Consider the following 27189-nt stretch of genomic DNA (forward strand, 5'->3'; position numbering starts at 1 on the left):
CCCGGCCCTTCCTGGTGGTCAGGGTCTACCGCACGGGCAGAGCTGTGAGCAGACAGCCGTGCCGTCTGGGTGGCCTCCTTGGGGCGTGGGGCTGGGGTGAAGCCAGGTGGGGACAGGGATGGCCAGGGCATCCCCCCGTCCGTGAGTCCTGCTGGAGCGGGGCTGGGGGACGTCGTCCCTCAGAGGTCGTCCCTGGGGCCTCGAGGCAGGCCGACCCCGGGTGCAGGCCAGGCAGGAGGGACAGGGTGCTCCCTGGGAGCCAGCCAGCCACGCGCTCCCTCGCCCGCCACCCAGCAGAATAAGCCACAGATGGAAAAGCGACTTTTATTGAAGAATTTGGAGGGAAAGTCTCATAATAGTAAAAATACTAACGTTGAATATAAAAAACGCCATGGTGCAGCGCAGCGTCTGGCCAGGAGGTGTGGCGGGCGCAGCGGCAGCCCCTGCGCAGGGCGTCGGGCGCGGCAGGAGGGTGGAGCGTCTATAAGGCAAGTGCTACCGGGAAGGCCATCCGCTGAGACGGTCCCAGTGGGAAAGGGGGCGGGAGGAGGGCGTTCTTCTGAGACTAGAGACCCCAGGGTGCACGTGAACAGCGCAGCGCACAGCAGCAGATGTCACCTGGCTCCTCTCTCTCGCCAGTGAGTCCGGCCTGGCCACGTCACAGGGGCCACTTGCCTCCTGCCTCAGCGCTGGGGCCGCCGCACACCCCGCCCCGAGCAGAAGGGGGCCGGGCCAGCCCACGGCGGCCAGGTGGCTCCTGGGGCCCCCGGCTGGGCCGAGACACGTGCAGCCAGGGGCAGCCAGCAAGAGGGACGGAGGGGCCGCGGGCGGGGCCCCCCGGGCCCGAGTGCACGTGGCTGCAGACGTCCTCCACGTTTCCCTACGTGAATCTAATCATTCTGAAGGCCGAGGCCACCTCTGGAGCACTGGATGAATAAATTAAGAAAAACCGTAGGATGTCTTCCTCCGGAGCTGGCCAGACAGAGGGACACTGCCCCCAGACGGGCGGCCCTGCCCACAGCACGAGGCGCCTTCCCATCCACGTCGGAGCATGGCACGGTTCCGCCCCAACGCATCCAGAAACAATAAACATTAGATACAGGTCACATGTGCAAGGCTCCCTCCTGATCCTTCGAAGCCACGCGAGAGCCAGGCTGGCCCCTCAGGCCGTGCCGCTGGCGGAGTAGGAGAACTGGGGGAAGTGGGGCCTCCGTGCGCTGTCCACGCCCTCCATGCTGTCGTCTGCGGGCGGCAGGAGCAGCTCAGCCCCCGGGCACCGGGGAAAGCCAGGCAGACCCCGGGGCCCCCTGCCCTCACAGCCCTGGGCCCTCCCGCCCCAAGGGCCGCCCTCCGCGGGGAGCCCTCCCAGGAGATGCTGCGCGGCGCTCTGGCCGGGGCGGGGGAGGCGGCAGGGTGCCCACCTTGGCCGGGCGGCGTGATGGTGATCATCTGGGCCGTGAACTCCTCATCGAAGTAGCGCGTGTCCGTCTCGGACGCCACCTGGGGCCTGAAGGGCGGGCTGAGCTGCAGGAAGGGGCGCATTACCGACCTCGCTCTGCACTGTCCCGCGCGCCGGGACCCGGGCCCAGCTGCCTGCCCCGGGGCCGGGGCCGGGGCCGGGCCTTCCTCTGCCCGCGCCCCCTCTGCGGCCGTGCCCCTCACAGATCCACGTGCAGGGCCGCCCGTCTCGCGCGCGGCCCCTGGACAGCAGAGCGGCCCCGCAGCGCCAGGCAGCAGAGGACGCACCACGACACGGGACGCAAGGGCAACTGTAGAGGGACAGCCGGAGGGAGGAAGCAAGGACCCCACGCCCCCCGCCCCTGGCCCAGGACGGGGCTGCCTGGGAACGAGCAGGGACTAGCGCGAGAGCCCTCGGAGGGCAGGCCCAGAAGGTGGCAGGGCCCCGGCTGGAGCGCAGCGGTGGTGGGGGAGCCCTGTCTCGCAGGGACAGAGGCCCAGGCGGCCGTGCGCGGCCATGCGTGGGGACAGGTGCCCCGCAAGCCTAGGGACAGCTTTCCTGAGCCTGCAGGCCACCCCGCCAGCGTGGGCCAGGGCCTGGGGCTCCCAGGTCCCTTGGAGGGCAGAGGGCAGAGGGCAGAGGGCAGAGGCATCTGTGCAGGAAGCAGCTGCCGTGCCCCTCAGAGGCCTCCTCACGTGTGTCTGCGGGCGGTGCGAGCAGGGGAGTGTACGCAGGTGTGTGCGGGGGAAGGCACACACGGGCCCCACGCACCTTCTTCTCGTACACGTCCTGCCACACAATGCTGGCGAAGAAGCGGTGCTGCATGATCTCCTTGGCGTCCTCGGAGCCCCCGCCGAGCCTGGGGGGAGACGGGCCACGGTGACAGCCGCCAGCTGCGGGGCCCCGGGCCCGGCCCCTCCTCCCACAGGCTGGCGCAGGGTGCTGGGGGGGCAGGAGCTGCCAGCAGGGCAGGGTCTTCCCGAGCAGGTGTGGGCAGGCCCTCTGCCTGGGCCAGCCCAGGCCCAGGACATCACACACGGCCACCAGCACAGCCTGTCAGGCATTCCCTGGGGGACTCACCGCCTGTTTGGGGGAACAGGCGGCCGGGGGGCAGCCCAGGGCGGGGCTCACCGCTGCTTGGGGTCCTTCTTGAGCAGCCCTGAGAGCAGGGACTTGGCCTCGGGGCTGAGGGTGCGCGGGAAGCGGATCTCCTCCATGAGGATGAGCTCGAAGAGCTTCTCGTGGTCCTGGTTGTAGAAGGGCAGGCGGCCGCACATCATTTCGTACATGACCACGCCCAGCCCCCACCAGTCCACCGCCCGGCCGTAGTCGTTGTCCTCCAGCACCTGGGGTTGCAGGGCACAGGCTCAGAGGGCACCCGAGACAGCGGGACTCGGGGGCCGGGAGGAGGGAGTGGGGGGACACGGGGACTCAGGACGCGGGAGGCGCGCACCTCGGGGGCCAGGTACTCGGGCGTCCCGCAGAACGTCTTCATGGTGGCGCCGTCCTTGATGCCCTCTTTGCACAGCCCGAAGTCGGTGATTTTGATGTGCCCATCCTTGTCCAGCATGAGGTTCTCCAGCTGCAGGAGGCGGCCTCCGGGTCAGCCCGCCTCCCTGCCACGGCCCAGCACCCCAGCTCCCCGCCCCCAGTCCCCGGCCCGCCCCCACCGCCTCCCCGGCCCCGCCCACCTTGAGGTCCCGGTACACCACATTCTTCTCCGAGTGCAGGTAGTCCAGGGCCGACACGATCTCGGCACCATAGAACCGGGCCCGGTCCTCGGGGAACACCCGCTCCCGGGACAGGTGGAAGAAGAGCTGCGGGACAGGGAGCCTGAGCGGGGACCGCGACCTCGGCCAGGGCCACAGGGCGGAGACCCCACCCCTGCGGGGAGCGTGGGGCGGCCCGGGACACGAGCCCTACCTCGCCCCCGTTGGCGTACTCCATGACGAAGCACAGGCGGTCGTGGGTCTGGAAGGAGTACTTCAGGGCCTGCAAGGGAAGCAGAGCTGGAACCTGGCCCGCGCCGGGCAGGGGGTCGGCCCCGCCGCCCGCAGGCCGGGCCCGAGGACGAGCAGCTGCTGGTCCAGCGACCACGCGGAGGCTCCCTGCACGGCCGGCCCTGCCGCCCTCACACCTCGAACCGCGGGGCGGCCTTGCTTTAAAAAAAGAAGGCCTGCTCGTGACCGGCGGGCTCACAGAAACACGGATGGGAGACCCTCCCCTGCGCCGGGCTGGCTCCCACGCCCCATCCCCACGGAGACCCGGCACGAGAGCGGACGCGGCCCCGCAGGCTGCGTGGACCCGGGAGTCTCTGCAGAATGCCACGTGCGTCTGGTACGGGGACCGCTGGAGGGCAGAGAGCAGGACACAGCCTGGCCTCTTCCTCACCATCCTCCCACCAGACAGCGGGGGAAGTGCAGAGCGGAGCAGGTGAGGCAAAGCCAGGACAACGAGTAAGCCTGCGTGAACAAACGCGACGTCTGCTCCCAACGTCTGGTGTTTCTCATAAGAAAACATCTTAGGGACAAAATCGCCGGACGTCTGACCGCTCCTCTGCTCTGCCCCCGAGGTCACTATGCTGAACAGAGGGGACAGGCCCGCGGTGGTCCTGGGGACAAGACCCCGGAGGCTGGCCCCGGGTTGCCCGCGGCCTGAGTCCTGACCCCCACCCACCGGCCTGCTGCCCTCCCAGCAGCGGAGCTGCCCGGGCCTGGCCGACGCACTCCAGCCACTGCCTTGTTGCTCCCAAAGGCTAAGGATTTTCCACACAGCCCTCCTGGCCGAGCTGCCCCGGGACAGGGACCTCCCAGCGTGGCCTCAGAGGGGAAGCCGCGGAGGCCGTGCGGAAGGGTGGGCACGGGGAGTGCGGCCTCCCAGGCTCTCAGCGGGGCAGGGGGAAGGCCGGGCCTCCTGCCCTCCTCGGGCACCAGCGGCAGCCCAGCCCGCCGTCGGCCAGGCTCTGAGGCTGCCGGATCCACGGGGCAGGCCGGGCTGGTGCGAGGGACTGCCCGACTCCAGCACCTGGCGCCTGCGCTCCTCCGCCCGGGGCGCAGAGGGACTCACCGTCAGGAAGGGGTGCCGGGAGTTCTGCAGGACGCGGTTCTCCGTGAGGGTGTGGGCCACCTCGTCCTGGAAAACAGGACCCGCTGAGCCGCCCGCCCCGCCCCCGCCCCAGCCCGGCCCCCAGCCCTGGCCCGGCCCCCACCTTGGCCACGATGACCTCCTTCTTCAGGATCTTCATGGCGTAGTAGCGGCCCGTGGCCTTCTCCTTCACCAGGATCACCTTCCCAAAGGTGCCCTTACCCAGCAGCTTCAGGTACTCGAACTCGCTCATGGTCTGAGGGCAGTGGGCAGACGCCAGGGTCAGGGGGCAGCACAGTGACGGCCGGAGGCCCGAGAGCAGTGAGGGGGGACAGCGGCCCGGAGCCACCGCAGCCGGCCTCGGAACCGAGCGCGGCAGGGGCCCTGGGGGTCCGAGAGGGTCCAGGGCTCCAAGGAGGTCACGGGGCCGTGCACCCTGCTGCGGAGCCCTAGGGTCCAGAGAACGGTGGGAGCGACAGCGCCCAGGCCTGCGCAAACCCGGCATCCCTCCCTCGCTCCTGTGCAGGCGCCAGGAGGGCCAAGGACCCCCGGCCAAGGGCCCCGCGGGCAGGCCCGGGCCTCACCACGCGGTGCTTGGGCTTGGCCAGCGACACCTCCATCTCCTCGGCCCCCGCGTTCTCGCCGGGCGAGCCGGACCCGAAGTCCATCATCTCCTCCTCCTGCCTCTTGAGCCCATCGGCCACCGTCTGGATGGCAGTCGTCCACTCCTCCCTGCAGGGCAGTCAGGTGAGGCCCCCAGCCCCACCCGGGCTCAGGCCGTGCCCCCCGCCGCCCCCGGGCTCGGGCGCGTACCGCTCCTCGGGGGTCTCCACGTGGAACGTGCGCTCGATGACCGTGGTCCACTGCAGACAGCGGATGATGAACGTGTTGGGCCGCGGCCGCTCCGTCTTCATCAGCTGGCACTCTGGGGGCACACGAGCACCCATCCGCCGCGCGCCCAGCCCACCCGCCACAGCCCGGCCCTCTCCAAGCCTCCGTCTCCCGCCCTGTAAAAGGGGGCTGGGACCCCTGCTCCAGCTGGGACTCTGCCCAGAGCTGCGCGTTGTCCCCGGGGGGGGGTGTCTGAACTGGGTCAGTCAACCCGCCTCAGTCCTTCCTTTGGTCTCTGAGCCTCCCTGCCAGCCAGGACACGGCCCTCATCCAGCCAGAGGGTGAGGGGTTCGGGGGTCCTGGGGAGGGGCCGGCAGGGAGCAGGCCTCCTTTGGAGAGCAGCCCACGCCACCCCAGCAGGAACATCCCCCCACTTCCCAAGCACACGATGACCAGCGGTCCACCTGCCCCGTCTCAGCACAGGGCCAGTTCCAGGACAGGGGCTGGTAGTGACTCACCCGCCAGAGAGGCTGCCTGTCCACCCTGGAGGCCACCTAGGCTGCACCCTCCCCACGCTGCGGCCCACGCCCCCGGGCGCACGCAGCAGAAACAGGCTAGCAAGCCCGGGAGCACACGCACACCTAGAGCACACACACCTGGAGCGCACGCACGCCTGGAGCGCACGCACGCCTGGAGCGCACGCACGCCTGGAGCACGCACAGCTGGAGCATACACACCTGGAGCTCACACAGCTGGAGCACACACACACCTGGAGTGCACGCACCTGGAGCACACACGCCTGGAGCACACACACCTGCAGCCGAGGAACCGTGGGGGAGCCCCAGGCCTGGAGAGGGGCCAGATTCCAGCCCAGCCTGTATGAGGCAGGAGGAGCCGTGGGGCCAGCGCAGGGGCCTCCAACATTCCAGCGCCCAGGCCCTGGCAACCACGAGGGGCCCCGGCCGGGCTCCGCTGAGTGCGAGGGAGCGAGGAACGGCCTGCCGGCCGGGGGCCCGGGAGGACGCTGGAGACCCAGCCTCACGCGGAGGGCAGCCTGTGTCTACACGGGGCAGGGAAGCGAGGAAAACCTGTGCGGCCAGCCTTCGGGGTCCCCACGTCCCCCCTCCCACGCGCTCGGCCCATCGGAGACCACCTCGAGCCCCCAGGACCCAGGCACCTGACGCTCACCCGGGGCCTGATTTCTCGTCCCCCCACCCCCGGACTCCATCCCCAAGGGGGAGCCCCCGAGGCAGAGGCCCCTGCAGAGCCGCCCGCCCCTCCCGCAGGGCTCTGCTCCTCGGCCGGAGCTCCTGCTGGCCTAATGCCCAGTTCAAGACCCGCACCCACCGGGCTGCTGGCCTCCCACCCACTGCTCAGGAAGCCCCTCTGCGTGGCGCCCGCCTCCCACGGGCTTCCTGAGAGCCCCCCACGTGTCCCTGCGTTCAGCCCGGGGAACGCTCCTGAGGGGCCTCCTCCCCCCAGCCGAGCCTCTTTCCCAAGCCCCGAAGCCCCCCAGCCCGACCCAGGAGGCCCCGCGGGGAGCCCGGACGTGCTACGGCGACGCTCCCGCACAGCCACGGGGCCGCCGGCACAGGGCTGGGCCTCCCCGGCCGCCCCTCACCCCCAGGCCTCTGTTCTGTCCGCTGCCTTGTGGAGACGGGGAGCCCGGGAGGGGGCTCAGGGCTCACAGGAACTAGGCCCCGGTACAGCGCCTCCGAGGGAGCCCCCAGCCTGAGGCCTTGGGGGGCGGTGCCTCTGCTCCTCCCGTGAGAAGCCCGCAGCACGGGCCCGGGCACGCCGCGAGGGGGGCAGGACAACCGAGGTACCAGGACGCCCCCACCTCGGAAAATGTGCAGGCGCAGAGGCTGGGAGCCCTGCCCCGTCCGCCGAGGGTGGCCCCTGCGCTACGCCCCCTCCTGAAACCCTGGACCAGGACCTGCGGCCCGGCGGAGGGTAGGGGAGCCTGGGAGGGCGGAGCCCGCTGCAGGGTCGGGGGCGTGTGAAGGAGGAGCCTGGGATGGAGCTGGGGCCGTGCTCTGCACCCCAGACAGCAGCCAGGCGGACCCCAGGGTGGGGCCTGCCCGTTAACGAGCCCACCCCTCACCCACCCGCCCGCCTGGGCCAGCGCCAGGCAGAGCACTGGGCACGGGGACCAGGCTGGCAGGGCCGCCGAGCCGAGCATCCCATCCACCCACCCATCCCTGGGTCTGGGTCCCCCCCACGGTGGGTAGGGTCACACCTGCCATGCCCCTGCAGGTACGCCGCCAGGCCACAGGAGCACTCGGCCAGTCTGTTCAGCATCCTGAGACATCCCCGGCCAGCAGCGCCGCACCCACCCACCCGGCACCCCAGCTGAAGGGAGGAGCAAACGCACCCCCACGGGGCGCCGGGGCCTCTGAGACCCTGTGCTAGGCGCTAGTGCTGGCGCAACGGAGGCCCCCGGAAGCTGGGTGCCCCCTGCCCTCTCTTCCTGCCTCCTGCCCCGGGGCTTCGGGGAAAGAGCCCCCGGTGGGCTCGTCCGGCCCCGCTGGAGGGAGGGCCCCCGGCCAGGCCCTCCGGCTCCAAAGCGAGAGCGCTCCTTCCCGAACAACCTCGGGCCTCGGCTCGCAGACCCCGGGCAGCCGGCGGGCCCGGCCTGGTCCCCAGAGGGCTGCGGCCCCAGACACAGAGGCCGGGGGGCCCCGCGTGGGGGCTGCTGGGCAGAGGGCTCTCTCCGCCCCGCCCACGGGCCCGGCACCCACGCGCCGACCTGGGGCGCCACCAGCGCACTTACGCGCCACGGAGAAGTTGTTGAGGGGCGACTCGCGCTGCTCCACGTCCTGCGGCCGCTCCTTGTAGCCGATGAAGGTGCCGTCGTTCTTCAGGAGGAAGTACCGGGGCCGCCAGGTTTTGATGTACTCTCCTGAGGACACGCGGGCGGGTGGACAGTGAGCGGCTGCACCCGGCAGGCCACGCTCCTGTCCCCCCACACACCGCGGGCCCAGGACACGTCACAGCTGGTTGTGCCGGGACAGACTGCCCAGGAAGGCGGAGCGCGCCGTGGGAAAGCGCCCACCTGTGATGAAGCGCCCACCCCCACCTGTGCTGGAAAGGGGGCCAGGTGGGCACCTGGACCTGGGGGACGGGGGACGACGGATGCGAGGCCGGCCCAACCCAGAGGGCCTTCCTGAAGGCCAAAGCCAGCGGGTCTCCAGCAACAGCGCACCCGCTACAGCCAGCCGCCAGGGGCTTCAGCGCTGAAAGATCTCCCGACCCACCCCGGGCCCTGCTAGTTACTGCAGTGACAGTGGCAACTGGGCTGCCACCACCACCGGCCCCTTCCAAGAGGATGGAGCCTGGCATCCCGCTGTGAGGAGCCAGCACCACCCCCAGAGTGAGACTCCGGGGCCTGCCTACCAGACACAAGCCTACCTGCAGCCCGTCCCCAGCGGGCACTCGGGACAGAGGCCCCTCCGCCCGTGGGACGGCACTCGCTGTCCAGCGGCCCACAGCACTGTACGAAGCCAAACCCAGAGGGTGGTTGTGGGCTCCTCGGGCTGGGACCGCCGTCCGGGGCCCCACGTCCCACCCACGGGTCACCCAGGTCCCCGGGAAAGTTCTCCCCGAAGTTCTGCAGCATCAGCCGTGAACAGGCGCTCGCTCTCAAGAATCAGAGCAGATGTCCTCTGTGACGTTCCAGCGACTGCCATTTTTCATACTGACACCCAGAAAAAACGTTTCATTTACATTTTGCCGAGCAAGGAGTTTGAGCGACACCGGAGAACTTACTAATTAGGCACCCGCTTCAGCAGAGGGCCACCAGGCAGCGGGTGGGGCGGGGGCCGGGCCTTCCCGGATGAGCTGAGTCCCAGACACAGCCACCTGGAGGGCGCGCAGAGGCCCAGACCCCCGCCGCTCGGTCTGCTCCTCCCCGCCGCCCCTGCCCAGCCCTGGCTCTGCGTGACCCGGGGCCTCTGGCGGGTGCGGGGCAGTGGGGCCTGCGGCCACGCCCAGCACCCTTCCCCAGGGAGCTCAGGCTGGGGTCCCCCATCAGGCCCAGACACCACCAGCCCCGCGAGGACCCAGGATTTGGCCAGTAACCTGCCCCCGCCCCCAACAACACGTAGCAAGGCCTCCGCCCAGCTAAGCGCCCCAAGCCCTTGGGGATGTCGGCTGGGGAGGCTGTGGTGAGGCCACCTCTGGATACGGCCTCCTCTCCTGAGCCTGGGGGACCCCCCCCCCACGGCCACCGGTCTCACCCGGCCTCCCAGGCACCCCCTCCCCACCGGTGCAGGGGAGGGGGCCGGGGCAGAGCAGAGCTGGCTCTGGGGGCTGCGCGGGGGCCCGCCGCCCGCCCGCCCTCACCATCCCGGCCGCCCGCCGTGCGCTCCCACCCGCCTGCGCGCCCGTCTGGAGCTGTCGGCCCCTGATGGAGTGCCTCCCAGCCCGCCAGCTGCCGCTCCCCGGGACGCTGAGCGCGCAGGGAGAGGGATGAGCGCCTTGCCCGGGCAGCCCCGAACATCCATCTCGACGCGCCACCTGCTGCCGGCCCCCCACGCCCGGCACGGCCCCCCAGCGCCCCACCCCACACGGGCGGGCAGCACGTGTGTGCCCGCAGAGGCGTCCGTGCGCGGCAGGACCCGCGCCCAGCCTGGGCCCCAGACGCCGCCGTGGGTGACCCTGCGCCGGACCTCCACCCGATTTCGCCCCACCCCCAGGGCTGGGAAGGTTCTGGGGCCCAGAACAGGGGCGGGGCGGGGGGGGGGGGGCACTGGACGCAAAGAGGCTGAGGGGCACGCGCCCAGCGCTGTCGCGCCTGCGGGGAGGGGTCCGGGGGGATGGGCCGCAAGCCCGCTGGGCCCCCCGCCAGCCCCCAGGCCCAGGGCACGGGCGTAGGGCCCGGCAGCAGGAGCCCGCCACACCCGGGCGGAAGCGGCGGCTGGAGCAGGCGGCCTCGCTGGGCCCTCGGTCCTCAGCGGCCGACACGCAGACCCCTGCAGGGAGTGCGAGCCCTGCAGCGGGAAGGGGGGAGGGGTTGGGAGGCAAGGGCCAAGGCTCTGAGATACACAGACCCCTTTCTTCGGCCTCTGGGACACGCCCGCCCGCAGACGTCCAGCCAGGCGGTCCCTTGGGGGCCGCCAGCTGCGACCTGGGCCGTGGCCCGCCTCTGAATGAGTCCAGCTCAGGCGGGACGCCGGGTGGGCGGCCGGCCCAGGCAGACGGGGCCCCAGGGATGCGGGTAACACAGGAGGGGGTGAGGGGAGGGGCTGGCCGCCCCGGGCCCGTCCTCTTGGCTCTGACACCCGTGGGCCGGCGAGGGGGTAAGGCAGGACAGACGCACACGGCCCACGCTGGGGACGGACAGGGAAGCCCCCGTCTGCTCAGGATATCGCTCCCTAAACAGGGGTCCCCTGGTCCCCGGGGCCAGATGCCCGCCCACCACCAGGGTGGCCTCCCAGCAGGGCCACGTTAGGGCTCAGCAAGGACTGGCCTGCACCTGGGCCCGGATCGCGTCCCCTCCGTCCCTGCCACGGCCGCCCAAGCCCAGACCTGCACTCCACCCCTCCTGAGCGAACACGTCAGACCAGGGCCCTGGAGCCCCACGTCACCGTTGGCTCAGACCCCTCCACGCGGGGCAGGACAGCACCTCAGATGGGAGGACCCCGCACCTGCCGCTAGGAAACCAGAGCTGGGGGCGGGCACGGGGAGGCACCTGTGGCCTGGTGCCCACCCCCAGCTGGAGGGTCCATCCTCAGCGCCCACCACACCCCGGGGGTTCTCTCAGAGGCACCACAGCCACCCCGCCATGACGCTGTCATCCTGTCCAGCCACGCGCAAAGAGGACCCACGCGCTCTGAACCCTGACTGCCCGGGCCCGCCCACCTGCATCGAAGGCTCCAGGTGAGGAGCCAGTGGCCCTGGGTGGGGTGGGGGTCGGGGGACGCCCAGGCTAGCCAGGCTCCCGTGCCCAGGGCAGGGCTCCCCTCGTCCTCCTGCCACCTGGGGCCCCCCAGCCCCCAGCGCAGGCGCCCTCGGCATCCCCGTGGGTCATCCACCAGGAGGGCCCTTCCAGCATCGCAGCTCATCCCCAGGAAGGGGCTGCAGGACCCCCAGGGGAGGGGAATGCCTCACGAGCACCACCGGTCTCCTACGGCCCACAGCACCCTAACGGGGCCACACAGCCAGGCTCGGGGACAGGACGGCCGCAGGCCGAGGGCTTGCCCCCCACGTCTACCAGCACAGATCCCAGGCCACGTCAGGGGTCAGGGTGCCCCAGGCAGACGACCCGGAGGCCAGGACCTGGGCTGTGGCGGGGCTCAGGGGTGCAGCGTGCAGGCTCCCCGGGTCCCAGGCCCGCCACACACACGTGCTCCCCTGCCAGGCATCTGGGCCCCTCCAAGCACCCGAGCCGCACCCTGAGCCCTGTGAGTGGGCTGAGTCCCCAGCTCTCAGGGAAACTGCTGGATAAACGCGTTGCCGCCGCGGCGGCGGCGGTGGCGGTGGCGGCGGCGGCGGCTGGCAGCGCGCCAGGCGGCACCGAGCCGTTTCTCCACAGCGAAGCGAGCCCCAGCAGGCCCGGGGAGCAGGCGCCAGCTGACAGCGGCCACCGCGCGGCCCCCCGCCGCCACCACATCCATCGCCTCCTCCGGCACCGCGAGCGGGCAGGGTGGGCGCGGGCCCGGCTGCTCTCGTGTCCCCACGTCCCCGTGTCCCCATCCCACCGGCAGGACGCTCGGCCACGGGCAGTCAGCAAAAGCCTGAGACGCAGTGCCGGGGAGGGGGCACACCCCACTCGGGCAGAGCCCAGGTCTGGCGGGCGAGCCACACCGCCTGCTCCCTGCGCCTGGGGACACGGCCTCTCCGAGGGCCGTGCTCCCGGGGTCCCCACGGGGACACGCACGGCCAGTGTGGACAAGAGGAGAGGAGAGCGGCCACGCCTGGCCCAGCGGGGGAAGACATGGAGGACGGGTCCTCCCCTACACGGCCCCCAAGCCTGGCTGGGCGTCCCCGGGCTGCCTGGCGGGCAGAGGAGGTAGGATCCCTGTGCCCGGTTGCTCCCTGGGGAAGCCAAGGCCCGAGGGAGGCGCAGAGAGGCAGATGGTGGCCGGAGTCCAAGGTCCTGCTGCCCAGGCTGGCCTCACCCCTCGACACAAACCGAGAACGTCTGCAGGTCTTTGGCTCTCCCATCAGGCAGGCAGGGCCCCAAGGCCTCAGCCCCCGCAGATGCGCGAGGAACGGTGGGGGGGGGGGGGGGGGGTGGGCGGGTGGGAGGGAGGGACGCGGTCCCCACCGTCCGGTGCAGCAGACGGCCCTGGGGGTTCCCGGCCCCCTCCCGCTGCCCCGGGACAGCGCCGGCTTCGGGGCCTCTCACCAGCTACAACGGACGGCCCCCTCCCTGCTGCACCTCCCCTGCGCCTGGACGTCCCACCCACCTGGCCATCTTCTCTGAAAACCCCGCCTCCTCCTTGGGCACCACACGTCACCTGCTGCACAGGACGGAAAATGGGGCCACCCGACCCCAGCCGCCACACACCCAGCCACTGCCGGGCCCACCCGCGCTGTGCCCAGTTCCCCCTTAGATCTGCTCAGGTGGCTCGTCCCAGAGCCCCTACCTGGCACCCTGGGCCTCCTGCCTGCGCCCAGCGCCTCACCTCTCATCTCCCTGCCCCCGGCGGCCCGAGGACCCTCACCCATATCCCTGTTTATTCAGAGACCTCCCCTGCCCGCACAGCCAGTCCCACTGCCCAGGTGCCAACCGCCGTACCACTCGTTCTCCCTACACCAGGCCCCACGGGCTTCATCCAGCCACCCCAGGTCCGCGCGGGCACCTCCCCCAGCCCACCCGGCTGCGCGCCCCCCGCCCTCTCCGCCAGATGCGGACCTGGCCTCACTACTGCAGGATCCACGGCAGCTGGGTTTGAAAGACCTGGGCTGGGTCCAGGGTTCAGGGGCAGCCACAGCCACACCTCTGCCTGCAGGGGCATCGGGGGGCCTACAATGTCCGGGGGGGCGGGGGGGCGGGGCCCCAGGCCCCCAGGCCTGTCAGTCCACCAGCCTCCCCCCACCTGCTGGCCCCTTGGGTCACAGGCCCTGGGAGAGGAGACTCCTGACACCGTGGGTCCTGGCCCGGGCCCTCAGGCAGGGCCTGCCCAAAGCCACATGGCTCGCACGTTCTGGATTTCCAGAACGTTCCCCTAGGGACACGCTGCTCACTCCTGTGCCAAGAGCCCAGGATGGAGCCAACCAAACCAAGGAAGGTGCCAGGGCTCCCCAGGCAGGGCAGAGGAGAGGACGGGGAGGGCATGGGGTGAGCAGACGGGCAGCACCGGCTCCCGGGAGAGCGGGCGGGGTGGCGGCCGAGGCCTCCCTGCAGACACAGCTGCGGGAGAGAACAGCCCCGTGGGCAGCGGCCCTGCCCAGACCCACTCCCAGCAGACGCTCGCAGCCGACAGAGGCAAGACCCTGGCGTCTGCGTGACCCCCAGCCTCCCTCCCGAGCAAGGCCCTCCCCGGGGTCAAGGAGCTCTAAGCCCCGATCTCCCCCAGGAAAGAGCAGCACCTGCACCGCCGAGGGGGCGAGGGGAAGAGGGAGAGGTCGGGGGGCCCTGGGGAGAACGGGCCTTCCGCCTCCCAGCCGCCCGCCTCTTCTCTGCCGTTCCCCAACGTGACGTGGCGGGACAGCCACAGGGACAGCAAGGCCTGGCCGGGGACACGCTCCCTCCCCCCGCCCCCTCCTCTGTGACACGGCGGCGGGCTGCACCCTCCCAGCCCCCAGCCCTGTCACCTCGCGGTGCTGGCACAGCCCCCCCCCCCGCCCCGAGCTCATCCCAGCCCCAGACTCCGGCTCACGGCACACCTCCCACCCCACACAGGGCCGGCTGCCCCACCTCCCCACCCGGGCTCCAGCGCCAGGGGCCTCCCCCACGAGGCCGGCCCAGCGTGGGGTCCCACCCGCGCTGGGGACCACCCGCCGAGGCCTCCGGGCAGGCAGGACCCACTCGGAGGAGCCCGGGGGCCAGGGAGCGGCGGTCCCGGGCCTGCTCAGGAGACCCTACCCCAGAGCCCCCAGGGGCAGCAGAAGTGGCACCAGAGAACTCCCCCCAGTCGATTCCCACATTCCTGAGACACCAGTCTGCTCTGCCGGTTCAGGAGCCGCCGTGCCCTGGCGCAGGAGGAAGGGCGGGCGGGCGGGCGGGCGTGGCCGAGAGGGGCGCACCGGCTCAGCCCCAGGCCCGCGGAGCAGAGGCGGCCTCCGGCTCCAGTTACAGGAGGGCCGGCGGGGAGGGCGCTGGCGGCCAGCCCGGCCCGGTGCGCCCGCCCGCGTCCCCGCCCTCCGCGGCACTTCTAGGAACTGGCCTGACGCGACCCGGCCCGGGCCTCTCTCCCCCCAGGCTGGCGGTGGGCAGGGGCCGGGCCCAGGGCCCCCTCCCCACCGGGAGCAGGGCACACCCTCCGCTCCCAGGGCCCTGGCCCTCTCCCCTCTCCCTCCCCTGCAGGCAGGAGCACCGCCCGGGGGCCCCTCTGCCCGGGGGCTGGGGACCCGGGGCTGGGGCGGCAGTGACCCCTCACTCCCCAGGACAAGGACGCCCAAGCTTCCTCTTTTGTTGTTTGTTTTGAAGGGAAAACTCAACCCGCTCACAAAACAGGAAACTCAGCCCCACGCCGGCCGGACGGCCTCGGCCTCAGCCTCAGCCACACGCCACGGCCGCGTGCCACCGCCCAGGGGCTCGGGGGCACCCCTCCAGGAACAGGCCCCCCTCCCAGGCACCATCCTTCGCAGCAGAAGCCCCAGCACCCGCTCCCCCGCCCTGGCTGGCCGCCGGCACGGACCTGTCCCGGGGCGGTGATGGGTGAGCTCCCTCCGCGGACCAAAGCCGCGGCCACCACGGCGAGACCTGGAGGGGACCCGGGCATCCGGCGCCTGAGCCAGGGACCCTGAGGCACGGGGGCCCAGGACAGCCCCCCCTCCAGCCCGGGGCACGGGGCCAAGGGAGCAGTCTCCCTCCCCCGGTTGGCCCCTGCGGGCCCCTCGCCCCAGCAGAGCGGGGCCTGCCCGCAGACGACGCACCCCGAGGGGCCCGCAGGCAGGCGTGCTCGGCGGTGGGTCCAACCAGCCCCACAGGACTCGGCCCCTGCTGTCCACTCAGCAGGGCCGCCGCTCCCTCTAGAGGGGGCCGGGCTGCACCCCCTGCCCCCAGCCCCGGCCCCGCCCCACGGGAAGCCCGAGACTGAGGATGGGTGGGCGTCTGTGTCAGCCGGTGGTGTCTCCCCGGCTCAGAGCCACCCGAGGCGGGGCAGGCAAAGCCCAGGGCCACGGCCGGAAGCAGGACCCGGCCGGGACCCAGGGAGAAGGGGGGGGAGCCACCACGGTGCAGAAGCCCACGCCCCCCAGGACGCCTGGGGCCAGCTCAGCGGGGTGGCAGGGGCCTGGAACCGGCCTGGGGTCCGGGCCAGGTATGGGCTTGGCGGGGGGAGGGGACGGGCACAGCCAGGCTTGAGATGCGCCAGGGACCGGCCCCACCCCGCCCCGTGAACACGGGGACCCCCAGGCCCGCGCTCCCAGGTGGGGGGCGGGAGTTACGCGGAGGCACAGCCGCGCGCCTCCCACGTGTGCGTGTGGCGGGCAGAGCACCCCCACAGGCAGGGTCGCGGGCGGGGGGTCCCACGCCCACAGGCCGGCTCTCCTCCACCCCACCCCCAGCCCTAGCCTGCCAGGCTGCGGCATGGTGGCTCCTCTGCGGGTCCCTCCCGGCCAGGCCAGCAGCTGGCCCGCGGGAGCCCAGGGGTGCCCAGGGCCAGCACCCCAGCCCCGCCCAGGCCCACAGCCCCTTCCTCCACCCCATGGCCAGCATCAGGCTGCCCTCTTCCCTTCTCCTGGCCCGCCTAGCCCACTCGTGGGTTGCAGACGACCAGGAGGACACCCACAGACACAGCCCATGCCACGGGCTCCGAGAGTGGCCCCGCAATGCGGCTCTGCCGAAGCAGCTCTCTGCGGGGCTGGGCTGCGGCCGAGGTGGTGCACAGGCCGGCGGGCACCCAGGCAAGTGGGCAGGGACGACAGGGCCCTGGGGACACGTCTCAGAGCAGCTGAAGAGACGCAGGCCTGTGGCCTTGCACGCAGCACATCATCTGAAGACAAAACCGGAGGCCACAGGCCACGTGCAGCCAGACCTGCATGCCCAAGGAGGGTCGGTTTTTTAAACTGCCGACCTTCCAAGATCAGGAGAGCACACACACACCAGGCCAAACCTTTGCAAAAGCCACTCGCGGAGCCCACCGAGCCCACGGGTCCCGGCACAGCAGCCGGAGCGGAACAGCCGCTGCCCGCCGCGGGGGGCCCGCCCAGAGCTCGGGCACCTGCCCAGCACATGGGTGCCCGCCCGTCACTCGGGACGGCCGCTTTGCTCGGGACGTCTGCCCACCTCTGGGGACACCCACTCACAGCTCCGGATGGCCACCCGTCTCGCGGGACATCTGCCCGTGGCCCCTGCAGCCCCGCCCGGCCCAGCCCTCCCCCTCCCCGCTTTCTGAGTCTTTAGCCACTTGACCCCACTCTCCTGGGGCCCAGAGGGCTTGCCTGGGTGCCGCAGGGCGGGCAGGGCTGGGACTCGAGCTGCGGCGTCGGCGGCCAGGCCGGGCTCTCCTCTGCCCCCTCGGTGACTCCGGCCCAGAGCACACATGTAAGGACACCGGGGCGGTAGCCCGGGGCCCTCCCCAGAGATGGGAGCCACGTCCCTAAGGGCCAGGAGGGGCTGGGGCCGGGGGTCTGTCCTGCACCGACCCCAGCCACCCGCCCCTCAACTCTCAACTCGACACCCACTTCGCCCCTTGCGTGCAGGCCCTGGGCTGGATGCAGGGCAGACGGGGCACAGCGGACCACGCAGGCCCTCGTCCCACAGCAGCCCCCGACCTGCGTGACCAGGAGTGGCAGGACGGGGCCTAGGGGTCTGCGAGAGCTCCCCACCCCCGCCTCCAGCATCGGAGCCCTGGCTGGGGAAGGCGCCAGGCCCATGTGGCCCAGCTGGGGGCGGGGACGGGGGGACACCTCCCACCCGTGCTGCAGGCGGTGCCCTCTGCCCACTCCCGGCCGAGGGCCCCTGACAGGAGGCCTGGCTCGCTCGTCCAGCCTGTCCTGGGGGTGGGGGGGGCACTGCAGGTGAGGGAGGCTTCTGGAGGGAGCACGTGCACAGAAGCCTCTTCAAACCGTCCACCCTCCTGCCTGCGACGCAGAGCTCGACCCGCACGTCCACCCGCCCACAGACCAAGGCCAGGACGCGCTCCCCACCCAGAAGCAAACGCGAGTCCCTCCAGCCCCAAATCGGGGTCATCCTTGATCCCCCCAACGTCTCGCCCAAACCCACCCACTTTCCACCCTCCTCCACGTGACCTCTGCCCCTCTGCCCCATCACCCCAAAGGCGAGCACACAGGAGGAGCCCACATTCACGGGAAGGAACCGACGCACGGAGAGATGGACAAGAGGACGGAGAGACCAAGACCGCCATGGCGGCAGCACAGCGAGTCTGCAACATACAGGAGTCGCCGCAGCGTCACGGGGAAGAGCCAGCGTGGGGGGGATGGGGGGTGCCCTCGAGGGCAGGCAGTGGAGGTGGCACACGGGGCGCCCACCTCCCGAGCGACGAGGAGTCCAGACTTGCCCTTGGAGGAGAACACAGTGACGGGACAGCCAAACCAGGTTAAAACCCAGCTTCCTGGATGCCCCTGGGCCCAACACCCCGTGCCCCCAGCCCCTTCAGAAGGCACGCACCCTGAGTGGCACTCCAAAATTCACCCAGGCATCAGAGCAGCACTCGTACCCGAGCCTGGCTGGCCAGCAGACACCCCGGTAACTGGGACGGGGGCCCTAGCAGCCCTGAGGCCCGGGGGCCGCCTCGGTCAGTTCTGAATCGAACAGTCAGTCAACAAATGTTTGCCAAGGATTAAGAGGTACCAGTCCTAGGTGTGTTCTGCTGCTGCCACCAGACACAGAGGGGAGGACGGGGACCGGGATCAGGGAGGGGGTCCTCACCACTAAAGAGGGCCGCGAGGTGAGGCAGACAGCGCAGAGCCTGACAGGGGTGGGGATGCGGGGGGGTCCAGGCACAAGAAGCAGTACTCCTGGGGATCAGGGAGCGTAAGCACTGGGGGAGGGGATCCAGAAGGCCAGCGGGTGCAGGAAGCCTCGGAGGGGCTCGCCACTGACCACAGGCCCCTGTGGCCACCTCACCTCTGTCTCGAGGCCCAGTGCACTGTCCTCCCTGCAGCTGCCTGAGTGAGCTCTGAAAACACACAGCTGACCACATCCTCGACCTCCTGTTTCGCACCCTCTGCAGCCCCCCGAGGTCTTGTCTCCATCACTCCTGTGCTCCCCACCACAGCTCCTGCAGCTTCTCGGCCTGCTCTGCTGGGCAGCTCCTATGCATCCCACAAAACCCGGTCTCGGGACACCCACTTTCACTGTGCCTCCCTGTGTGTTCCACCTGTGTCTGAGGCTCCCCCTCCCAGCGGCCTGTGGGATCCTGGGGTGGGAAGGGGACACCCTCACCAGAGGGCATGCGTGAGGAGTGGCGTGGCTCGTGGCTAGCTAGCGTGGGAGCACCAGAGCTTTGGGAGGGAACAGGTCTGGAGGAAGAGGAAGTTGGGGGAGCAGGTGGTGACTGGCCAACCCCCACCCTGGAGCAGGAGGGAGTGACTTGCCCAGGGACCTGGACATGGGGCCTATCCCGCCCCCCACTGCCAGCCCCTAAGCCACAGAGGGCAGTGGGCCAGGCAGGGCAGCAAGGTGAGGGGCCCAGGCCCAAGCTCCCGTCCCACCGGCTCCAGGCTGAGCCCCTCCCTAGGCACGGGGCCACGTGAGCGAGCAGAGAGGAGGCTGGGCAGCTCCAGCGCAAACCCGCCCCGAGCCAGGCCCCTGGGTGGTGCGGAGCCCCTCCCCGCAACGGCCAGGCCCAAGGCCGGCACTGGGCCAGGCCAAGCAGCCCTGCCCTGCCCTCAGGAGCCCTCGGGCAGCGCCTCGGGCCGCCAGCATGCCAGGCCTTGGACCGGCCCCAGTGTCCTCACTGCCTTCCAGGAAAGCGGGCGGTTCTCTCCGCCTACGGCCCCAGCCAGGCGGCCACTCCACAGGCTGCATGCTGGCCCCGGGGCACACATCCCCGCCCAGGAGGTCCTGCGAGGCCGTGCCCTTCAGGCCACAGGGACGTTGGGCCCCGAAGTGTACCCAGTGCACCCGGGCTGGTCCAGGAGGGTCCAGGAGCCCGGGGAGGCCCCACCCGCCCAGCAGCCATGGCCCAGGCTGCCCATGGCCCCTGAGAAGCCACCGGCCCACCTGGGACCCTCAGCCCGGGCGACCCCGCGGGCACTGACCTCGTTTGTGCAGCCAGCCCTCCTTCACGATGGCCACGTCATTCATGGTGCTGGGGCTCCCGTGGGCCGGTACAGCCCAGACCTCGCCGGCGCACCTCTCAGCAGGGTCCTCCCCCAGCCCCGTGGGCCACCAACAGCCTCTGGAAGAAGCAAAGGGAAGTGTGAGGCTGGGTTGGGCTTGGGGACACTCCTCGGACCCCGAGGAGAGCCCAGGGGGCCCGCAGAGCCTGGGGTCTCAGCCTGGGCGTGCCTTCCCACACGACCTGTCCCCTCTTGGCCTTCAGAGCCACCGCCGCCCCCCACACTGCCTTCCCACCGCAACACCGGATCCACAGTCACTCACGCTGCTCCCTAGGCCTAGGCGTCCCCTCCACCTGGGCTTCAAGCCCCTGCTACCCCTCCTCCCGGACCCCCTTACGAACCCCATTCCCACCTGACCTTTGTACAAATCACTCCCATCCCCAAAAGGCCCTCCTGGTATATCCCAGCCTCCCTAACCTGCCAACCCAGCAGTGGCCACCTCTTCCAGGCAGCCCCTCTGACTGCTTCAGACCACACCACTCGGCCTCCCCAATCCCCCAGTGAGGGTGCCCGGTGCTCCCTGAATATGGTGTTCCTGCCCAGAGGTTGGGGTTCCCGGGCAGAACCCAGGGCTCCCCCTCCCCAGCCCAGACTGAGAAAGGAGAGAAATTCAAATGTGAGAAGGCAGGGCCAGGAGTGCAGGCCGCTGGTGCAAATGAGAGCCCAGAGCCCTCCAGGGTGACATGAAACCCCCCCACACGCCCATCCCAGGGAAACCCCAAGCCCCTCCTAAACCACAGCGCCCCCGCTGGTCTGAATCTGGTTCATTCATTCAGCCAACATGTACCAGGCATCTCTGGTTTTGCCAGGCTCAGCGCTGGACACTGGGGACAAAGAGAGGTTCAGAGGAGTCCTGTCTGTAAGGAGCACCCAGTCCAGGGTGGTTACAGACCCATAATTACAGCATTCAGGAGGCAACAGATGGGGGGCGGGGGGACTGTAGACACACAGAGGCCCTGGCATCCGCCCACTGGAGGCCCACCAGCAGCCTTCTCTTGCGCAGACACTTTGGCCATTGATCCTGCGTGGCCCACCCCATTGCTCCCTGCTGGATGAACTCCTAGGCATCCCTCAAAACCCAGTTCCCACATCACCGGTTCTGGACATCCTGGGAAAGGGCACTCTCCCCGTGAGCAGTCCTCTGCTGCCCTTCCAGTCAGGCACTAGTGAGGACAGGCCAGGAAAGACTCCTCTCTGGGACCCCCCAGGCCAGGCAGAGATCCCTGAGTACCTCCAACATGGGTCTTCCTGTAGCAACCTAGACACTCTCTCGCAGCCCACTTACTGGTCTCCTGTGGCATGGGCTGCGCACCCAGAGAAGGCCGCTTTGCACTGACGGTCTTGGGCTAAATTCGGAAGGGCAGGAAGACCCACTCACTGCCTTGTGTCTGATACAAGGACAGGGAAGACGCTCTGTGCCCAGGAAAGAAAGTGCCCAACGCACTCAGCAGGCCCACAGGCAGGGGTGGCAAGTGAGGCTGGAGGAGATACCACCAAGGACAGGGCTCTGAGCCCTGCCGGGCAGGCACAGGGCGGGGGGCTCTGGTGACACTTGAGTGCGCGTGGCCTGGAGGCAGAGGGCCGCACTCAAAGACCTCTGGGTGTGCCCCCACCCCCACTGGGGCCTGAGAGGCCTGCTGCTGACAGAGTCAGACAGCTGTCCAGGGCCCCATGTGTAAAAATATATCTGCACACACACAGGGCGGTGTGCACGTGCACAGAAACGTACACATCGAGCCGGGCCCGGGCTGCCTCTGGGCACAGGGCTGTCGGCACCGAGGGGACCTCCGCTTCCCGCTGCTTCTGGCCTGTGAGTGTCTTCACCACAAAGGTGAATTACTGCTATTATTATTTAAGTCACAACCTGAAAAAAATAATAATCTCTGCTCTGAAGAGGCCCCTCCCTCTGCCTCCAAAACAGTGGTTTCTGAACTGGATGCTCAACTGGTGGGTCAGGGAACCAAGCCCCACTAACGTGCCCCACCAACGTACCCCGCCCTTCACTTGGACCAGAGGCTCAGGGCAGTGAGGGGCAGCCGGAGGAAGGTGGGAGGGGGCCAGGAGTGAATGCTCGGGCCCTGTGGCCCCGGAGCACAGGCCCAAGGCCCCCACTCTGTCCACCACCGCCATACTCAGGAACCAATCCCACCCACCAAGTTCACCAGCTGCCCTGGGGCCCCCCAACCGGAGGTGCGGGCCTCAGCTGCTCGCCAGGCCCCAGCCTCTGGGATGGGTGGGCAGCCCCTCGAGAACCCACCCAGCTCAGGAACCAGCCTCGGGGCCCAGGAGGGCTGGAGTCCTCTGTGGGAGGGCCTGGGCACCCAGCCACCACGGACAACTTTTTGTCTATGGGAAAATGAGGTCCCTTCCAAGGGCCCACCCACAAACTTGAACGAGGGCCGGGCAGAGCCTTCTCCTCGCCCCCGGAGCACCCACCGTGCGCCGGGGCCCTGCTGGCCGGCCGCCCGGGGAGCCCCCGGTCGCCACGGCGCCCCGGCCCCGGCCCCCCGCCGCCCCGGCCCGGGCCTCGCCCGGCGGAGCCGCTTCCCCAAGGTCATGCGGGAGGCCGGGGCCGGAGGCCCGCACCCCCAGCGCCGGCCCGGCCCGCGCCCTCCCCGCCCAGGCCGCGCTCGGCCACTTCCTGCTCCCGCGCCTCCATTCCGGCCGCGCGCGGCCCGCGCCCCGGCCCCGGCGGCCGCGAACAAAGCGGCCGGGCCGCGGGGAGGAAATCCGGGCCCCGGCGGCGGGCGGCGGGCGGGCGGGCGGGCGGGGACTCACCGGGCGCCGCGTCCGGCGCGAGCGCGGGCCTAGCCGGGCCGCGGCCTCCGGCGCCCGCCGCTCCGCATCCCCGCGGGCCGGCCGGGGCCGGGCTGGAGGCCGCGGCGGACGCTGCTCGGGGCGGGCCTCGCGCGCCGCCGGACCCGGAGCTCGTGCGCGGCCGCCGGCTCGCTCCTCGGGGCTGCGCTGGCTGCGCCGCTGCGCTGGGCCGGCCGCCCGCCCGCCCGCCGCGCTCGGTCCCGCCGGCCCGCCCTCTCCCCGCCCCGCGCCCGCCCGCCCGGCCGCCCGCCCACATCCGCCTCCGCCGCCGCCGGGGGCGCCCCCTCCGCGGGCCGGGCGAGGGCGCGGCGCCGGGCGCGGGGGCGCGCGGCGGGCTCCCCGAACCCTGGGGGCCGGGCCGCTCGCCGGGCCCCGCCGCCCCGCCGCGGGGCCTGTCGCCAGGCCACGTCCCCGCTGGCCTGGGTTTCCCAGCTTGTCCGGGGAGCCCGCGCTTCGCGGCCCCGTTCGTCCGGGACGACTCCCGGGCTTCTGCCTCCGTCGGGCCGGGCTGGGGTTGGGGTGTAGGTTAGCCTGACTTTTAGAATGGGCCCCAGGTGGGGGCTCCGGGGACCGTGATGGTCCTAAAAGACTCAGCGGGAGGACGCTGCCTCGTGCAGGTCCCCTGGGGGCGTGCCGGAGGCTGGCCGGAAGGTGGGCAGTCGGTCATCTGTCTCTGTGCTGAAGGCCTACTGTGGCTTTGGCCCCGGGCTGGGCCCTGGAGTGACAGGGAGTCCGAGCCCTTGTCCCTGGTGGGGGTTTTCCAGGAGCTCCCCTCCCCCAGGAGGAAGATACTGACACCTGGCAGCTGCAGAAGTGCCTGGGGACTTCATGTGGTGACAAAGGGAGAAGAGGGCCACAGGGGCCCGTGGAGGGACATCCAACTGGCACGGCTTCCTTCAGCACACCTGGCCTGGAATGACCGTCCTGAGTCCGGGCGCAGACACCCAGCGTGGGTGCTGGAGGGGCAGGCTCCAGGGAAGGGCTGTGACCGCTGAGGCCGCCCAGAATCCTCCCCCATGTCCGGTTGGGCCCCAGGCAGTCGCAGCCCACGGGGGGCGGGGGGGGGGGGGACAGCTAAGGGGCCAGCAGGACACTGCAGATAGCTCCCCACCCGGACCTCTCCCTGGCCCCTGTTGACCGCAGTTTCTCTAGCTGCCCCTCCCCCCAACCCCGAGGCCTCCAGGTTGCTGGCGATCCTTCTGTAAAAGGAAGACTTGTGGGCTGCCTCCCTGGAGTTGCTGTGTGTTCGGGGGAAGGAGGACATTTCTGTTTTCGTCCAGGGTCAGCGTTCCGCCTGGGGGGTATAGACACTTCATCTGGGTCAGAGGCAGAACCATCTGAGCGCCCAGGCGGGTGTCCGCAGCTGACACTGGGGCTCCGTCCCTTCCTCTTGGGGCTGACTGAGAGGACACTCCTCAGGGAAGCACTGTCTCCACCGCTCGGGGGACACCCGCTCCTCCTCGAGAGGAGGCCCAACTCTGGGCCTCTCCCCTCGGCACCCCCACGCTCCCACCCGGCGAGCTGCCCCAGCTCTGAATGTGCGCCCCCAGGCCCTGCCGGACCCGCTGTGCTGCTGGGACACTTGACCGTCACTCACCCACCAAACCCTCCCCTTGGCCCCCAGGGCACCATCCCACTCACTCACTGTTCTCCCAGGAGGGGTTTCCGCACCCACCCCCCGGCCTGGGCTGGCAGTGCTGAGGAGAAGGCAGAGAAGGCCCCGTGGCCTCCAGGGGCCACTCGGGGCCTGGGAGGCGTGCTCTCCTGGATAAGGTGGTGACTCCCCAGGCCGTCCTCGGGCCTGCTGGCCATCTGAAGACAGCATCTCGGCCAGAGGTGTCATCGCAGGGGTCCAAAACCTCCTGGCTTCCTCACCGCTGGCCCATCTCCCTGCTTGGTCCGCCCGCCAAGGGCCCCTGACCTGTGGCGAGCGGAGCCCCACACCCGCTCCGAGCAGCACGCCTGTGAGCCGGCCCCAGGCAGGGGCTTCTCTGCGGTCAGGGCCAGCGCCTGCCTCCGGCCTCTGGAGGGAAAGCAGAGCCCCTCCCCTCTAGAACACCTCCCGCCTGCCCCCCAGACAGAGTGTCAAGGCCAGGACCCAGCCCCACCTGCCGCCCAGGCTGAGGCCGGGCCGCTGAGGAGCCCCTTAGGCAGATGTGTGCAACAAAAACTGCCGCACCGGCCCCCGGGGAGGATGGCCACCTGCCCCTCCTGGAGCACAGGGTCCTCCAGCCCTGTCACCTTCCGCAGCTGCCGGCCGGCAGACAGGACTCAGGGGCCGGAGCCCCGCGCTGCCGCGTCTCCGCAGCAGCTGCAGGGCGGGGCCTCGAGGCAGCTCCCAGGCCAGATGGTGGCCTGGCTGGCCGCGTTCAGGGAAGCTCTGCCCCCACCATTGCGACAGCCTCCTGTCACCCTTGTGCCCAAGACCATACCAGGCCAAAGAAGGGATCCGAGGGCCAACGGGCTGCTCGCTGCCGAGTGCCATCTCGGGGCTGCCTGGGATGGCCCCTCCTGGGCCTTAAGGAAGACTTAACTCCAGGAAGACGTAAGACCTCCCGACCAGAAAAATGCAGGGGCCTCTCTCCCTGGTCCCCTCCCTCCAGTGAGGTCCCTGCTCCATCAGCCATCCCTACCCAGCACAGCACAGCACAGCCTCTTGCTGGCAGCGTCCCCTGCTGCTGCGTCGACCCCGCTCCGTGCCCCATAACCTCTGTCAGGGCCCCGAGGAGCCCTTTGTCCCATCAGCCAGGCAGGGCAGGCCAGGACACTCTGCCCGCCCCAGGGCCTCACTGCCGGCCTGGCTGGGGAGCTGTGCGCCAGGGCTGGGCAGGTAGGCACGACAACAGAGCAGTCAGGATTAGGATGGTGCCACCCGTGGCTATCCCGCACAGGCGCTGCCGCCTTGCCTTCACTCAAGAGACACAGCTGCACCCCCGCTTTGCGCCACACCAGCATCTTAGCAGCAAGGATACACAGCAGAGGGTGCGGGGTGGCAAGGGCACATGACATGGGGAGTGCTCTGGAGAAGGCTAAGGCCACAAGAGGAGATCGTGGTTTTGGGGGCACCTGAGCAGGAGTGATCAGGAAGGACCACTCCCAGGGGTGCTGCTGGAGCAGTGACAGGATTGGGGGGGGAGCCAGGAAGGGCTCTCCAGGGAGAAACATGTGGAACCGGAGGACTGGCCATGAAAGGCCCTGGGGTCTTGCTGTGTGCCAGGCCCTGCGGTTCATCTACCCATTTTACAGAGGAGAATGTTAAGGGTTGAAGAGGTTAAGGGTCATGCCCAAGGCTGGGAGGGGGCGGGGGCAGGCAAGACCCCAGGAAGCAGCCCCTCCGGGTTTACTCTCACCTGACGTGACATCCGCATGGGGGTGGAGGAGGGGGTCGGCCCTCCTGGGGAAGGGATCAGCAGAGTCCCTGGGCCATGGGAGCCAGGGTGGTCTCCGTGGCTCTGAGTGCAATGTGAGTACAGGGCTGCAAGCTGAGGCTACTGAATACAGGAAATAAAAATGCCGGCTGTCCAGTCAAATTTGCATTTCAGATAAACAAGGAGTAGTATTCTAGTGTAAGAATGTGGCTTTCCTTCTCACAGACTTCAGGTCCTAACTACGGTGGGTCCCGGGCCTCTGGCCACTCCTCAGGCCCCCAACCTACCAGGGTTTAAGTAGGACCCCTGGGGGCCCCCCCATCTCACAGACAGGAATCCTCTCCTCCCAGGGGCCCCAGCCTCCCAGGAGCATGGCTGGAGGGCTCCCTACACCTCTCGCTGCTTCCTCTGTCCTTGTATACCTGGCCGGCTGGAGTCCCAGCCTTTGCAATCCAGCCCCTCCCCCAATACCACCCCCACTTCTAGTCAAGGCCTCCTTTCTACTCCTCCTCTGAACCCCACCCCCACCTATTCTCCATCTCCGAGGCTGCTAGGCTATGCAGGTGAGAATTCAGAAGGACACTGCCAGATCTGAATCCTGGTGCAACAACTTACTGCCTGCTGTGTGGCCCTGGGCACCTTACCTCACGCCATCTAAACGGGTGTGCTAATCAGAGCACCTAACTAACGGGACTGTTGTGGAGAGCTGAGCAGTGGTCCACAGTGCCTCCATCCTGCTCTGTCCAGGGCCGCTGAGAAAAGACTCCCGGCCAACAGTACACCCCACCCCAGGGGCCCCAATCTCTCCAAAATCATTGCTTTCTATTTTTCTCCGGCTCTTTCCTTCACGCAGAAGACCTGAGTGTCCCCTTACACCTTCACCAAGCCCTTGTACCTGAATCACCAAGCCCCCAGGATACCAAACCCAACCCAGCCCGTCCAAGGTGTCTCCTCTCCTTGAACACTTTCCTGCCGGGGCTTTGGGCTCTGGGTGTGCTTCCCTCTCTCTCCATCTCCACTTTGGTCACCTCACCCCGGCACCGCTCCCGGGAGGTGCCCAGCCCCCAAGGCTTTCTGGACACGAAGCTCAGTGGGTGTGCGTTGCGCTGGCTCCGCTGAGGGGATGAGAGTTCCCTGTTCTGGACTCCAAGGTTGAGAACCCGCCTGACTGTTCGGAAGAGAGTCCCAGCTAAATTAACTTAAATTCAA

The 27189-nt window shown here is 69.9% G+C and overlaps 1 protein-coding gene across 8 annotated transcripts; it reads right to left on the reverse strand.

Moving 5' to 3' along the window:
* Positions 1–310: 310 nt before the first annotated feature.
* AKT1 (AKT serine/threonine kinase 1) lies at positions 311–26760 on the reverse strand. Of its 8 annotated transcripts, none has more exons than XM_057732122.1 (14): positions 26670–26760; positions 19715–19854; positions 8148–8276; positions 5357–5468; positions 5128–5275; positions 4668–4799; positions 4526–4591; positions 3383–3451; positions 3151–3292; positions 2913–3041; positions 2591–2805; positions 2231–2318; positions 1422–1507; positions 311–926 (listed from the first exon to the last, which is right to left on the reverse strand). In XM_057732122.1, the coding sequence occupies exons 1-13, from the start codon at positions 26711–26713 to the stop codon at positions 1446–1448; spliced, it is 1476 nt and encodes a 491-aa protein (XP_057588105.1). In that variant the 5' UTR covers positions 26714–26760; the 3' UTR covers positions 311–926; positions 1422–1445. The 8 variants fall into 8 exon arrangements, with proteins under 8 accessions (XP_057588105.1, XP_057588109.1, XP_057588102.1 ...); XM_057732126.1 differs by having other exon boundaries at positions 311–1242; positions 3151–3276; positions 26670–26728; XM_057732119.1 differs by having other exon boundaries at positions 1422–1524; positions 3151–3276; positions 26670–26728.
* Between the last annotated feature and the right edge of the window lie 429 nt (positions 26761–27189).

Source organism: Hippopotamus amphibius, chromosome 4 (assembly GCF_030028045.1).
Source record: "Hippopotamus amphibius kiboko isolate mHipAmp2 chromosome 4, mHipAmp2.hap2, whole genome shotgun sequence".
Classification (NCBI taxonomy): domain Eukaryota; kingdom Metazoa; phylum Chordata; class Mammalia; order Artiodactyla; family Hippopotamidae; genus Hippopotamus; species Hippopotamus amphibius.